The sequence below is a fragment of the Trachypithecus francoisi genome, unplaced genomic scaffold, assembly GCF_009764315.1.
Source record: "Trachypithecus francoisi isolate TF-2019V2 unplaced genomic scaffold, Tfra_2.0 Lachesis_group0, whole genome shotgun sequence".
In the NCBI taxonomy this organism is placed as follows: Eukaryota; Metazoa; Chordata; class Mammalia; order Primates; family Cercopithecidae; genus Trachypithecus; species Trachypithecus francoisi.
The window spans coordinates 68,574,834-68,589,253 of NW_022681453.1; the positions used below are offsets into that span (position 1 = coordinate 68,574,834).

Here is a 14,420-nt window from a genome sequence, read left to right on the forward strand (position 1 = left end):
CCTGAGTTCTCACTGATGTGATCAGTTACGGGCACCAAGGTGAAAGTTAAGCACCGAGAACAGGACAAGGAGGCTGGAATCAAGCAACAAGAAATGATCTTATAAGTCCGAAGTGAGCTCAGAGGGTTATCTGCATTGCTGTTCCTGAGCAGGTCATTAGAAACATGTTCTGGGTCCTGCTACAAAGATTCTGATTCACAGCTTGCAACTTTAAACTCTTGTTACATGTTCGTCAGGGTTTGAGAATATATGTGGAGGTTGGTCTGTACCCAAAGGTATAGTCAAAAGTGTCTACAGGGCAGTGTCAGAGATAGGGCCACACAGCGTGTTCAGGTTGCCTCCTCTCCCCAAGCACTTTTCCTCTTTCATCTTGGGCACAGGTACCTTCTCTGCATGTCCCACGGATTAGAGCATTTGTTGCCATGACCCTCTGAGGCTAGGGCAGGGTTGGAATGTATTAAGAATAAGATGAATCAGAGGCGGGTCAGCTGAGTGGAGCAATGATGGAACAGGGGTTCTGCAAAACATTCCTGAATGATCTCGTCATGCCCTTTCTAGAATTTTGATAATGGTGACTCTCACCTGGACTCCAGTGAGTTCCTGAAGTTTGTGGAACAGAATGAAACTGCCATCAATATTACCACGTATCCAGACCAGGAGAACAACAAGTTGCTTAGGTGAGAGGAACAAGGGATCAGAGAATGATCCACAAGGGAAGACCGCCTAGGAGAGGGGACTTAAACCCTTTCCCACCTGCAAAAGAGCCACCAGTGAGAGAATGTCATGTAAAAAGCAAAATGAGAATTCTGTCCTATTCTATTCTATGAAAGTATGAATTAATATATTGAGTACCACTGATATCTAATCAAATAGTTATTGTTTTTGGTCAGAACTTGCAAGGATTAGAAGAACATAATTTTAAAATAAATTGCCAAGGGCACATCAGGGCAAGTTGTTTCTGAATGTTGTGGGTGATGTTTTACTGATTAATTTTCTGAAGGAATTACATTAATGTATTAGTTAACTGTAGGTCCAAAATAGCTTTGTTCTGATTTTTAGATAATTAGTGCTATTTCATGTCAATTGCCCTGACTGTTACAGATACATGCTCGTCTACTTTTATGGTATTATTCCAGAATAAATATTCTTAACTAATCGCTAAGAAACTTTTGATGTGGTTTCAGCATCAGTAAGAATTAAAAATAGGAAAAGCATCTCTTTTTTTCAAAAGAAGTACATTGCACAGTTTCTAGAAGGATTCTTCTTTAATAATAGTCTATGACCTTAAAGTATAGGTTCTGTAAATCCTTCACACTTTGATAATCTGAAATTATATAATGTTTTACAATTTCAACGTTTGAGCCTCATGATATCCCAGTGAAGGAGGGCTTCTTGACCTCCTTATGCGGATGGAAAGACAGGCTCAGAAAAGTTGAATAACTAGCTCAAGTTGATTTGAGTAGTAAGTGATTGAGCCAGGCCTCAAATCCAGCCCAAGGAAGAAGTAATGGAGCTGAGTTCTAAAAGCTTTTCTGAAAATCTCTTTCTAGAATGATGATAATGGTGATTCTTGCTTGAACTTCATATTCTTTCAAATCCTATATTCTTTTCATATCATCTGTCATATCTCTTCTGTTTTGATTTTCCTAGTTTGGTTGACTTGACGTGTATATACCATGGGGAAAGGCAATTACTAGTGGAAGGTGTGCAGGCAGTAAAAACATTTGTCAATCAAAGTAGACAAAACCATTCACGAAACTTTAGTCATCTTAAGGGGAACATTTGAACAGCTGGAGTAATCTGACATTCAGTATAACAAACTAAAGGTTAGATGCCTGCACTGGTGAGGATGGATAATAGTTGTGTTGGGTCAGTGTAGAGAGAGGCTGTTTCAGTTAGCAGTCATCTTCTTGGCCTCCTATGGAAGCCCTGGGTGTATGTGGTCCTGATGCTTACTTCCCTTCTTCTGAGTGAAGCTGAGGTCTTGCTAACACATTTATCCTGTGTTTTGTTTCAGGGGACTCTGTGTTGATGCTCTCATTGAACTGTCTGATGAAAATGCTGATTGGAAACTCAGCTTCCAAGAGTTTCTCAAGTGCCTCAACCCATCTTTCAACCCTCCTGAGAAGAGTATGCCTAACCTAAGAAATAGAGAGCTGTAGGAAATGGAGGCATTTTGTAGGAGCCAAGATAGAGAGGATTGGTGGAACTCTCCAGAGCTAGCTGAGAAAATGCCCTCCCATGATTCTAAACTGGGCCCCAGCCCATTATTCCCATGGTGAAGTTAGGACCCCACATTCTTTAGGTTGATGGTGGCATTTGCTCAGATACAGTGCTTCTGAGCGACAGGCAGGTCTTGTCTGGGAAAAAAACGTAAGGTGCACAGACTGTAGCAAAGATGCCCTGTTCCACCCTCACAACTAAACTGTTGCCCCACATTTCTGGCCCAACAGAGTGTGCCCTGGAGGATGAAACGTATGCAGATGGAGCTGAGACTGAGGTGGACTGTAACCGCTGTGTCTGTGCCTGTGGAAACTGGGTCTGTACAGCCATGACCTGTGACGGTGAGCTGTGCTTCAGACAGAAAGAAAAAACAGCAAGGAGAGAGCTTCATGAAATCAGCATGAGAGAAGTTGGGGTGGGGATGATGGAGAAGAGGGTGGTGGCTGGGAGCAAGGAACCCAGGGAGCAACTGGCAGACCCACACCTGTAAGGTTGGAGCCCCAAATGGGGAGCTTTGGGGGCAGAGCACTTATCCTATAGGCATTCAGTTTGAAAGTCACTCCAGAGGCTTGGAATAAGAGAGGACCAAGACCCAGGGCAAAAGTAAATGATAATGGAATAGTAACATTATGGAAATAGTAATAATGGAATAATAATTTAAAATAATAATAATTAAAATGTTAAAATAAAAATAATTATTTAATAATAATTTAAAATAATAATAATGGAATAGTAACAGTGAAAGCAAATATTTACTCAGCAAGAACCATTTGCCAAGCTCTCTTCTAAGCATTTTACATATTAACCCATTGATCCTTATAACACCTTAGGAAATAGCAAAAGACTCTAGTGGTTGGAAGACAAAATGACTTCTTGCCATACCCAGCAGAAAAAGAAAAAATGTTTGTAGACCCTCTTTCAACTAACAGAGATGTGTAATCTTTTTTAAAAAGAGAAAGTTGAGCTAGTTGAGGTGTGTGCAGGTTGGTCTGGGGAGACAGAAAAATCTGAGAGTTTGGGGGGCAGTGTGAGGCTACAGGTTATGTTGGAACCACTGGAGTCCCATCTGGGTCCTGGGCTACAATGATGCCAAAGATCAAGAGGGACTCTCAAAGCCGAGCCCTAGCAAAGAACCAGGGACATACAGAGTGGAGGCAAGACAGAGAAGGGTGTTGAAGCTAGGTCTGCGACAGAGTTGCCTTAAGGTCAGTTGGAACCAGGCCCAAAAGTTTCACCAGCTAGGTTATATCAGCCAGGGGCAGTGGCTTATGCCTATAATCCAAACACTTTGGGAGGCCAAGGTGGGAAGCCCAGGAGTTCAAGACCAGCCTTGCCAACATAGCGAGACCATATCTCTACAAAAATGTGAAAATTAGCCAGGTGTGATGGCACATGCCTGTAGTCCCAGCTACTTGGGAGGCTGAAGTGCAAGAATTGCCTGAGCCTGGGAGGTTGAGGCTGCCATGAGCCATAGTCACACCACTGCATTCTAGCCTGGACAACAGAGCAAGACTGTCTTAAAAAAAAAAAAAATTGAAGAAGTTAACTGTGTCGGCCAGGCGTGGTGGCTCACACCTGTAGTCCCAGCACTTTGGGAGGCCAAGATGGGCAGATCAGAAGGTCAGGAGATCGAGACCATCCTGGCTAACACGGTGAAACCCTGTCTCTACTAAAAATACAAAAAATTAGTCATGCGTAGTGGTGGGCGCCTGTAGTCCCAGCTACTCGGGAGGCTGAGGCAGGAGAATGGCGTGAACCCAGGAGGCGGACCTTGCAGTGAGCCAAGATTGCACCACTGCACTCCAGCCTGGGCGACAGAGCGAGACTCCGTCTCAAAAAAAAAAAAAAAAAAGTTAACTGTGTCAAGAACTGGCTGGAACCTAGGATCATGTTCAGGAAGATCAGGTTAAATGGTAACTAGGAGGCTCTTCTAGACAAGGATCCTAGAGAACACCAACAGTATAAATGGTCCAGTACTGTCTAAGGTATCACTGGCCTACCACTGCCCAGGACCAAGTCTGTTTTCGGTGTGGAAAGACAGGAAACCAATGTAACTCCAGGGACAGGTGAAATAACAGGAAGAGGCTAGAGACTAGAAATTCCTACAAGTTCCTGGAAGTCAAGACCAAGCCAGGATCTCCAGAACAAACAGAGTTGCTACTGAAACCAACAAAAAACATCTCAAAACAGTCAGTGGCCTAGCCTGCCTCAACCATGAAGCATCCTGTACTTGTCTTCCCTAAACTACCTTCAGTACCTCTCCGCTTCCAACTGCTGCTGTTCTGGCTTTGTAAAGGTAGCCCTCCATTTCTAAGGTGCAGGCAGTTGGTATACAGTTGGCTTACAGAATAAGCGCGGTCATTTGGATAATAATCTCTATCACATGCATCAGACAAAATTCAAATGATCAGCCCCATGGGACACTTGCCCATTTCCACAGCCACTCAGCTGTGGGCTGCTCATCCTCCCTGGATGACCAAGTCCAGAACTCTGTGTGGGTATAACATGGACCAATCCATGTTAGATGGTGGTGCCCCAGGGGTGTGAGCACGTATGGATGTGTAGGCCATGGATCTGAGAGGAGTTTGTGGAGCCAGCATTCTGGGGCATTTTCAGGTTAGTACCTGAGAGCAGTCTGATCTTAGATCACAAATCAAAATGGGACAGGCAGAAAGGGGCATCAAGATGTGAAGCCAAGTGGAGGCAGAGCCAAGGGAAACTGCTGTGAGGGGAAGGTTGATAGCAATGTTTGGAAGATACATCCTAGCAGTGTTTCCTAATGGTCAACATTCTTCTTGATAAGCATAGAGATTTCATCCTAAACATAGTGAATCAGCATTTGCAAAAGAGCAGCTTGGGAACCTGTGTAGTTTTTGTTTTTGTTTATCACTGCAAGTTTGAGAAACATTGCTAGATGAAATGGTTGTCAACCCTGGCTGCACATTAGAACCAACCAGAAAGACTTGTAAAAAATGTACTGGTGTCCAGGTCCCACCTCACATCAATTAAATCGGAATCTCTGAAGGTGGAACTAGACAGCTGTCTTTTCAAATGTTCTCCAGGACATTTTGATGGTATGTGAATGGTTGAGAGTCATTGTCCCAGAGGAATCTCCTGTGTCAGGATCCAGGTTTTTACCATAACTTTTTTTGCAGGGCCAGCTTCTGGCAGGGATGTGCTAAGCAGTTAAAGGAACAAAAGCCAGAGAGGAGTTGGGATAGATTGCTTTGTTACAGTGTGTTACCTTGGAGGTATCAATTACACAGGGCCCCTTCATGCCTTCGTACTTAGAAAATGTGGGTAATTCACCTCTCCTTCCGCAAGTTAAATGGGAGATGAATTGAGAGCCTCTAGGTAGATCTTGGCGGATTCCTCACTGGCTTACCACAGCTGCCACTGCTCTGAGCTTTGGTTCTTCTTGCAGGAAAGAATCAGAAGGGGGCCCAGACCCAGACAGAGGAGGAGATGACCAGATACATCCAGGAGCTCCAGAAGCATCAGGTGAGTGGTAGCCTCCATGCTGGTTCAGGTGTTGCTGTTGCCATCAGGCCCTATACCACTCAAACACTGCCCAGTGCCCCAGGAGACCAAGGATGCACTCTCTGTTCAATACAGTAGATCTTGAGTGATACCCCATCACCTGTACTATCAAACTGTAATACAGACAGTTTCCTGATGAAGTCCTCACAGGGCCCAGTAGGTCTCAACAGGTATAGGTTACAGCTCAGTGAGTGGCTGCATAAGGCAAAATCAGGCAGGTGGTCATTTGCAAATGAGGTGGAAGTGGTTTGCAAATGAGCATCGTTTAAGGAAGTGTGTATCCTGTCATGACCAGTGTCCAGACCCAAAGACTGTGAGCTCCTGAAAGCAGGCTCTGTAACTTGCTCATCATTGTACCCTCCCAGTCTCACAGGGCCTGGTATGTAGTCAGCACTCAGTGAGTATGAAAGTAGTGGATTGGGGCCACAGCAGAAAGGATTTAAGTTCAACATCAGTCTGGCTAGAAAATAGCCTGGGGTTAACAAAGAGTCTCCTTCCCAGAGACTCAAGAAGATAATAAGAACATTGTTCAGGTTCTATGTCATTAAGTTAAAGGCTTCCTTGGGGAAAGAGTTCTTAGCAGAATAGTGATCCTCTGACATACTGTGGAACTGTTGAACTCCTGGCCCATCCTCCTACTGGCTTATTATATAGTCTTAATATAGGATATTGCACCTTCCATTACCTGTCTGTAGACCAAATGTAGTTCTATTAGCCTTCTCTCTGACATAGAAGTTTTTAAGGAATGTAATGGTCATAAGAACTGCTAAACTATTGATATGAAATATTTGATGAGCAAACAGAACTATTACTATTAATAGTAATTGCTCATATCTATTGATCATTCTCAATGTGCATTTTGTCATTGTTACTGATAGTATAGAAATCTCATGTCAGTTGTTTAAGCAGAAGCAAAAGCTTCTAGACTTTTGCTTTTTCAGATTTCACCAGTCTTGAGTATCCAAATGAGTTCAATCCCATGAAAGAGAAAAAAACTTTCATAGGAATTACTTTCGTCTAGGATAGAGCAGTTATCAGACAGTACGGAGTGAATTATAATAGCTAATATGTTTAAGTTTCTGTGTTTGATGTGAGTCCCCTCAGATCTGATACTGAGGCAAGGATGCAAATACACATAAGTTTATTTGGGAAGCAATGCCAGGAAACACCGGGGGAGATTTGGGAAATGAGTCCAGGAAGGGAAGGAAGTAATAAAGAGTGTGTATTCACGCATGTTACCACTGTTAACAAGTGGCTCTTAATGCTCTTGGGGATCTCTGGGAATGGAGTAACAGTGCTTGAGTCGGGATGAAGCTGGGCTGTTTCTACAAGAACTCCCATCAGCCACTGGCTGAGGGCTTCTACTGGGAAACAATAATTCCCTGGCATTTGTGGCCTACCAGTGTGTGTGGACAGAGTAGGCTACAGCAGCCAGCGAAAGGCGTCAGGCAGAGATGCAGGTGCTGGCAATAGGTAGGAAGTCGTGCCAGTGTACACCGAAACATTAAACACAAAGGGGCTATGGATGGAACACCAGCAGTGTCTGCTAGATATCAGTCACTGTTGTCAGGTTTTTAAAAATTTGTTTCTTTAATTGAAATATGATTCAGATAGCATAAAATTCACCCCTTTAAAGTGTATATTCCTAAGATTGTCAGTCATCTCACTACTGTCTTAATTCCAGAACATTTTCATTATCCCAGAAAGAAATCCCATACCCATTAGAAGTAACCCTCCATTCTCATCTTCCTCCAGCCCTTTGCAACCACTAATCTACTTTCTAACTATAGATTTTCCTGTTGTGGATATATTACAGTGGTATCATACAACAGTATAGCCTTTTCTGTCTTTGACTTAGCATAATATTTTCAAGGTTCATTCTTACAGTATGAATCAGTACTTTTTTCCTATTTATGGCTGAGTAACATTCCATTATATAGATATACCACATGTTGTGTTACCCATTCATCATTTAATGAATATTTAGGTTGTTTCAATTTGGGGGCTCTGATAAATAAAGCTGTTAGGAACATTTTCACACAAGTTTTTGTGTGCACACATGTTGTCAGCTCTCTTGGGTATTTACCTAGGAGTGGAATTGCTGGGTCATACGGTGACTCCATGTTTAACCTTTGGAGAAATGGCCAAATTGGTTTCCAAAGCTACTGCACCATTGTACATCTTCACCATAGAGTTCCAATTTCTTCACATACTCACCAATGGTTTTGTTATTGTTATTTTTTATTTTAGCTGTCCTAGCAGGTGTGAAGTGGTTTTGATTTGCATTTCCCACATGATTAATGATGTTGTTGAGCATCTTCGTATGTCCTTATTGGCCATTTTGTGCCAGGCACTGTTGTAAGAGATGGTACTTTATTACTGTGGTTTTGCAGTTGAAGACATTGAGACACAGTCACAATATGCCCAAGGTCACCCAAAAAGTAGCACAGCCCGTTGAAGCTCAGGCAGTCTGCCTCCAGAACCTGTTGTACTTAATTAACACTTCTTTGGACTTGTTGGATTCAGAACATCTTGTAGCATTTCCATTTAACATCATTTTCTTCATTCTTACAATGGGAACCATAATGTCTGATCTGCTTGTTTCATAGGAGTCCAAATGGAGTCAGCTTAATTCAGTAGACAGCCCCTGCATGACCATATCATGAATAGGCCATAGTTTTTGTTCTCAAGTTGTTCATTGTCCACGGAGGAGCCAGAGAAGTAAACAACTGAAATTCAGCATAAGCTTGTAAATGCCAATGCTATATAGTCTTGAAGAATAAATGCCAACAGTTGTTTAATATTTCCATGACGCCTATTTTCTCTTACATCTCAAAGGAAACAGCTGAAAAGACCAAGAGAGTGAGCACCAAAGAGATCTAATGAGGAGGCACAGGATAGTGTCTGGAGCCCAGCATCTTCTCTTCCACTTCAGCGCTGAGTCCAGTATACACGAGTGTCTGCTACAGTCGCCAAATCACCAGTATTTGCTTATATAGCAATGAGTTTTATTTTGTTTATTTGTTTTGCAATAAAGGAGATGAAGGTGGCTGGCTAGGAGGGGAAGGGCCACAGCCTTCATTTCTAGGAGTGCTTTAAGAGAAACTAAACAGTGCTCTGGGGCCGTTTAGTAAGGAAACTGCATCACGATTGAAAGAGGAACAAACCCAAATCTGAACCTCTTTGAGTTTACTGCATCTGTCAGCAGGTTACAGGGAGTGCACACAATGCCAGAGATAACTTAGCAGGGTGTCCCTGGAGGAGAGGTTTGGGAAGTTCCACAGAGAGGAACGCTCTCTGCTTCCAGCCTCTTTCCATTGCCGTCAGCATGACAGACCTCCAGCATCTACACATCTCTTGGTCCCAATTACTGCCTCTAGATACATAGCCATCCTGCTAGTTAACCCAGTGTCCCTCAGACTTAGATGGAGTTTCTGGGAGAGTACACCCAAATGATGCAGATACTTGTATACTTTGAGGCCCTTGGCAACCTAACCAAATTTTAAAAATACTTTTTACCAAAGGTGCTATTTCTCTGTAAAACACTTTTTTTTTTTTTGCAAGTTGACTTTATTCTTGAATTATTATCATTATATTATTGTTTTTTAATATTTTATTTTCTTGACTAGGTATTAAGCTTTTTTTATTATTTTTCAGTAGTCCCACCACTTCATAGGTGGAAGGAGTTTGGGGTTCTTCCTGGTGCAGGGGCTCAAATAACCCGGATGCCCCCACCCTGCCACATACTAGATGCAGCCCATAGTTGGCCCCCCAGCTTCCAGCGGTCCACTCTCTGCCAGAGGAGCAAGGGGTGCATTAGACCGAAGCCAGGGGAGGAAGCATCTTCATAAAAAACTTTCAAGATCCAAACATTAATTTGTTTTTATTTATTCTGCGAAGTTCAGGCAAATCAGTATTCCCAAGGATGGAGATAAGTACAGCCAAGCAGGCTTAGGATATCCCAGCCTACCAATATGCTCATTGGCCTACAACTAACTAGGAGAGTGAGTTGGCCCTGTCTCTTCTTTTTTCTGGACCTCAGTTTCTTCAGTGAGCTGGTAAGAATGCACTAGCCTTTTGATCTGATAAGTTACAAATTCTGTGGTTCTGATCATTGGTCCAGAGGGGAGATAGGTTCCTGTGATTTTTTCTTCTTCTCTGTAGAATAAATGAAATCTCGTTGTTAGAACAAGAAATGTCAGATGGCCAAAAACAATATGACCACATTTGATCTCAGCCTGATGACGCTACAGGTTGTGCTGTGATAGAGTCCTCATGCATAAAGCAGGAAGAGAGTGGGAAAGAGAACCACCCCACTCTGTCTTCATATTTGCATTTCATGTTTAACCTCTGGCTGGAAATAGAAAGCATTCCCTTAGAGATGAAGATAAAAGAAAGTTTTTAATTCAACAAGGGGAAGAAAATGGAGATTTAATCCTAAAACTGTGACTTGGGGAGGTCAGTCATTTACAGTTAGTCTTGTGTCTTTCGACTTCTGTGATAGTTAACCCCACTCACTACCCTGTTTAAGATGCATTTGGAATACCAAAGATTAAAGCCTTGACATAAGATCTCATTTGTAGAAAGCAGATTAAAGACCATCAGAAGGAAATTATTTAGGTTGTGATGCACAAGCAACTGTGAGAAACTGTTGTGCCAAAAATAGAATTCCTTCTAGTTTTCCTTGTTCTTATTTGAAAGGAGAAAATTCCACTTTGTTTAGCATTTTAAGCTTTTGTGTATCAATCCCATCTAAAAACTCTCTTCAAACTCCACTTGTTCAGTCTGAAATGCAGCTCCCTGTCCAAGTGCCTTGGAGAACTCACAGCAGCATGCCTTAATCAAAAGTTTTGCCAGCCCTTGGACACTATGGGAGGAGGGCAAGAGTATCAGTTTGTTAAAAGCAAAAAACCACAGTGTCTCTTCACTAGTCATATTTAGAACAGTGGTTACCATCCAAGACTACTCTATCCTGCAACATTGAGCTCCCAAGAGCAAATCCACATTCCTCTGCTTCTGTGTAAATAGGGCAGCTGTTGTCTATGCCATAGAATCACATGATCTGAGGACCATTCATGGAAAGCTGCTAAATAGCCTAGTCTGGGAAGTCTTGCATAAAGTTTTGCATGGAGCAAACAGGATTAAATCAGGTTTGGTTCCTTCAGCCCTCTAAAGGCATAGGGCTTAGCCTGCAGGCTTCCTTGGGCTTTCTCTGTGTGTGTAGTTTTGTAAACACTATAGCATCTGTTAAGATCCAGTGTCCATGGAAACCTTCCCACATGCCGTGACTCTGGACTCTCAGTTTTTGAAAGCAGGGTTCCTTTGCCTGCTAACAAGCCCACGTGGACCAGTCTGAATGTCTTTCCTTTACACCTATGTTTTTAAATAGTCAAACTTCAAGAAACAATCTAAACAAGTTTCTGTTGCATATGTGTTTGTGAACTTGTATTTATATTTAGTAGGCTTCCATATTGCATTTATCTTGTTTTTGTAACTCCTGATTCTTTCTTTTCAGATACTATTGATGAATAAAGAAATGAAAGTGATAGTTTTATTGGTTTCCTTTCCCCCAATTAAGGCCAAATAAAGTTGTGAGAACATTACCCATTTACTTCCTAAGAGTGGATTGGAGTTTCAGGAGCCTTACAAAGGACTGAAGAGTTTCTCCTGGGCCTGCAGCTTGGATGGAAAGTTTACTTGGGGACTGGTAGAACAAGTTTCTTTGAAAGGATCATGGATAGTGGGTCTGGAGTAGAAGGTGATGACAAGTCAGAGAGTGTCTTAGTCCCTTCAGGTTGCTATAACAAAATGCCTCAGACTAGGTAATTATAGACAACAGAAATGTATTGCTCACAGTTCTGAAGGCTGGGAAGCCTAAGATCAAGGTGCCAACAGATTTAATGTCTGATGAGGGCTTGTTGAAGCTTGTCTGCTTCAAAGAATGCACCTTCTTGATTCATCCCCACATGGTGGAAAGGGTGAACAAACTCCCTTAGGCCTCTTTTATAAGGGCACTTATCCCATTCATGAGGGTTAAACTTGATGACCTAATCATCTTCCAAGAGCCTCACCTCTCAATACCATTGCTTTGGGGGATTCAATTTTAACATGAATTTTGGGGGGACATAAACATTCAAACCATAGCAGGGTGCATTCCTGTATTGGGAAGATGTTAAATTAAATGACTCCTAAATCCCCCATACGATTTAGGAGACTAAATGGCATCCTGTGAGGCTGACTGCAGTGGCCTGTGAGAAGGCAAATAAACATGGGAAACTAGTACAGGGAATATGGAATCATTGCCAGGGACAGGCTAAATAACCTTAATGGCACTTCCTTGATACACATATTCCATGGGGATAAACATTTCCAAGTGGGCTGAATGTTGGCTGGTTAAAACCTCTTCTGCTCCATCTTGGGGACACATGACTAATACTTGCTTTCCAACCTGCCATTTTCATACGTATCGTGCACTCTTCACCCCCAATAATTCTGCCTCCCAAAAGAGCATATTATAGTCGATGAGGTTTAAGGTTTCTTCAGTTCAGTCATGTGGAAGTTTTGCTATCCTAAAATTATAGCTGGATCACTTTGACTGGATTTGGGATATTACCCAAATACTAATCAAACATTAAAAGGCAATCTTTTTTGTTATGTGATTGCTACAGATTACTGATCTCATTTGTCACAGTTTGATTCTTCAAATTTTCATTCTCAGAAGGGAATCTTAAACCCAGTTTGAAGGGTACCTTGTCCACAACCACTTGTAAATTTTGGCTAACTACTCCCAACCTTCTACTGTGTTCTGGGAAAACTTTTTCTGCTGTTATAGTATGTATGTATTCAGGAAGTGCAACATTATTAAAATAACCTAAACTAAGCATAATTCAGAAGTTAAGTTTCCTTTCATCAAAATTTAATATTATGAATTGTGCAAAGAAGTATGTTACTTTGATCCACTTTATTTTAGAACTTCTTTATCAAGTTATCAGTCCTCTTGAATTATTTCTGAAATAAGGGGAAGGAAGGAAGGGAAAAAATATGAATGTGTAGATAGATCTAAGCAGATGCCCTCAGAGCCCTGGAATAATCCTAGCCGGGATGTGGGACATGAAAACAACTCTGGCCTACTGCTGCTGGGGGCTGCTTCATGGTGTGACATAGGAAGTAAAATGTTGCTGTACGAATAGGAAGGATGGTCTTCCTGTCAATGAGAATTAATGTTTTTCTAATGATTTAACTTTTTTACTGAAAAAATAATATGTGTACGTGGTAAAAATCCAAATTGTATCAAGGAAAATACAGTGAATAAAACCATCCTCTTAGAGGGTGTGTCCATTTATAAATTTGCCTGTGATGCCTATAAAGTCAAAGAGGTTGCACCAGTATGCATGCCTGCCGAAAGGACATAAACTGAGCATATCTATTTCCCTACATTTTTGCAAACATTATGCCTTCAAGATTTTTGGCCTCTGATAGAGGAAAAATGGTAACTCCTTGTTTTATTTTTTATATTCATTATTCCTTTTGTAAGATTAAATCTCTTCCCATGAAAAATTGGTTCTTGTCATTTTCTTTCATTTCCTTTGCTTGTTTTTCTAATGGTTGCTGGTCTTTTTCTTATTGGTTTGTCATAGTTCTCCATAAGTATATCGTTAGCCCTTTGTCATGAATGTGACAAATACTTTCTCTCAGTTTGTTTTTCTTCTTTTGACTTTATGAGATGCTTTGCCTTGTAGAAAACTTCACTCTTTATATAACCCAATTTATACATCTTTTCCTTTCTGTCTTTAAGACAAAAGAACTTTAAAATCTGTGTTATTGTTGAAGCTTAAGGACAGAAAATGGCCAGCGTAGAACTCTGATGCCCTCAAAAAGAATGCAGAAATATCCACTTGGGGAGGACAGAACATGGCATGATGCAGTCGTTGCCAGTCTTGGAATATATAAGCTAAATCTAAGGTTGTAATTAAGGGAGTGAGAACAATATAGAAGGGGATCCAAACTGGGCCTCAACTGTCCTTTGATGCATTCTATTCTATGATTGGTTAAGGGTGATTTTCAACTCTTTTGTAAGGAAAAAGTAGAGATGGAGATCAATATCATTTATTGTTCATTTACCAAATATTTGTTGTGTCTATACTATGTTTCAGGCATTTTCTAAGTGTTCTAAGTGTTCGGACTTACCTGTGACCAGTGAAAACAGATAATGATCTCTGACTTTGTGGGCTTAAATTCTAGCAGGGAGAGCTAGATAATAGATGTAATAAATAAGTAAACCTTATGATATGTTAGGTGATAAGGACCATGTATAGCAAGAGGAGGGGGGCTAGGAGAGTGAAGGGTAAGGGAGTGTCTCAGTTTGTCTCAGTTTCCCATTTTAAATATAGTGGTCAGGACAGGTCTCGTTGAGAAAGTGAAAAAGACTAGGCCAAGGGAATTCGATGTGTGATATCTGAACAAGAGCATTCCAGACAAGAGAGAGCCAGTGCAAGAGTGTCAGCTTGGCAGGCTGAAGTGAATGAGGGAGAGAGTAGCAGAATACAAGGGCAAAGAAGTGACAAGGCAGGGTAAGGGACTGAGGGGTGAGAAAGGTATATCTTGTGGTCCTAATAGGCCATGTAAGGAATCTGGCTTTTACTCTGAGTGAGATAGGA

General features: G+C 41.6%; 1 protein-coding gene across 1 annotated transcript in view; it reads left to right on the top strand.

Annotated features, from left to right (window-relative positions):
* The window catches only part of FSTL1 (follistatin like 1), a 55,483-nt gene extending 44,172 nt beyond the window's left edge, over positions 1-11,311 (top strand). Inside the window, exons 7-11 of the mRNA XM_033211104.1 lie at positions 559-677; positions 2,018-2,130; positions 2,454-2,564; positions 5,648-5,724; positions 8,602-11,311. Coding sequence (XP_033066995.1) covers positions 559-677; positions 2,018-2,130; positions 2,454-2,564; positions 5,648-5,724; positions 8,602-8,646 — 465 coding nt within the window. The 3' untranslated portion in view covers positions 8,647-11,311. The remainder of the gene's footprint in view (positions 1-558; positions 678-2,017; positions 2,131-2,453; positions 2,565-5,647; positions 5,725-8,601) is intronic.
* Positions 11,312-14,420: the final 3,109 nt, after the last annotated feature.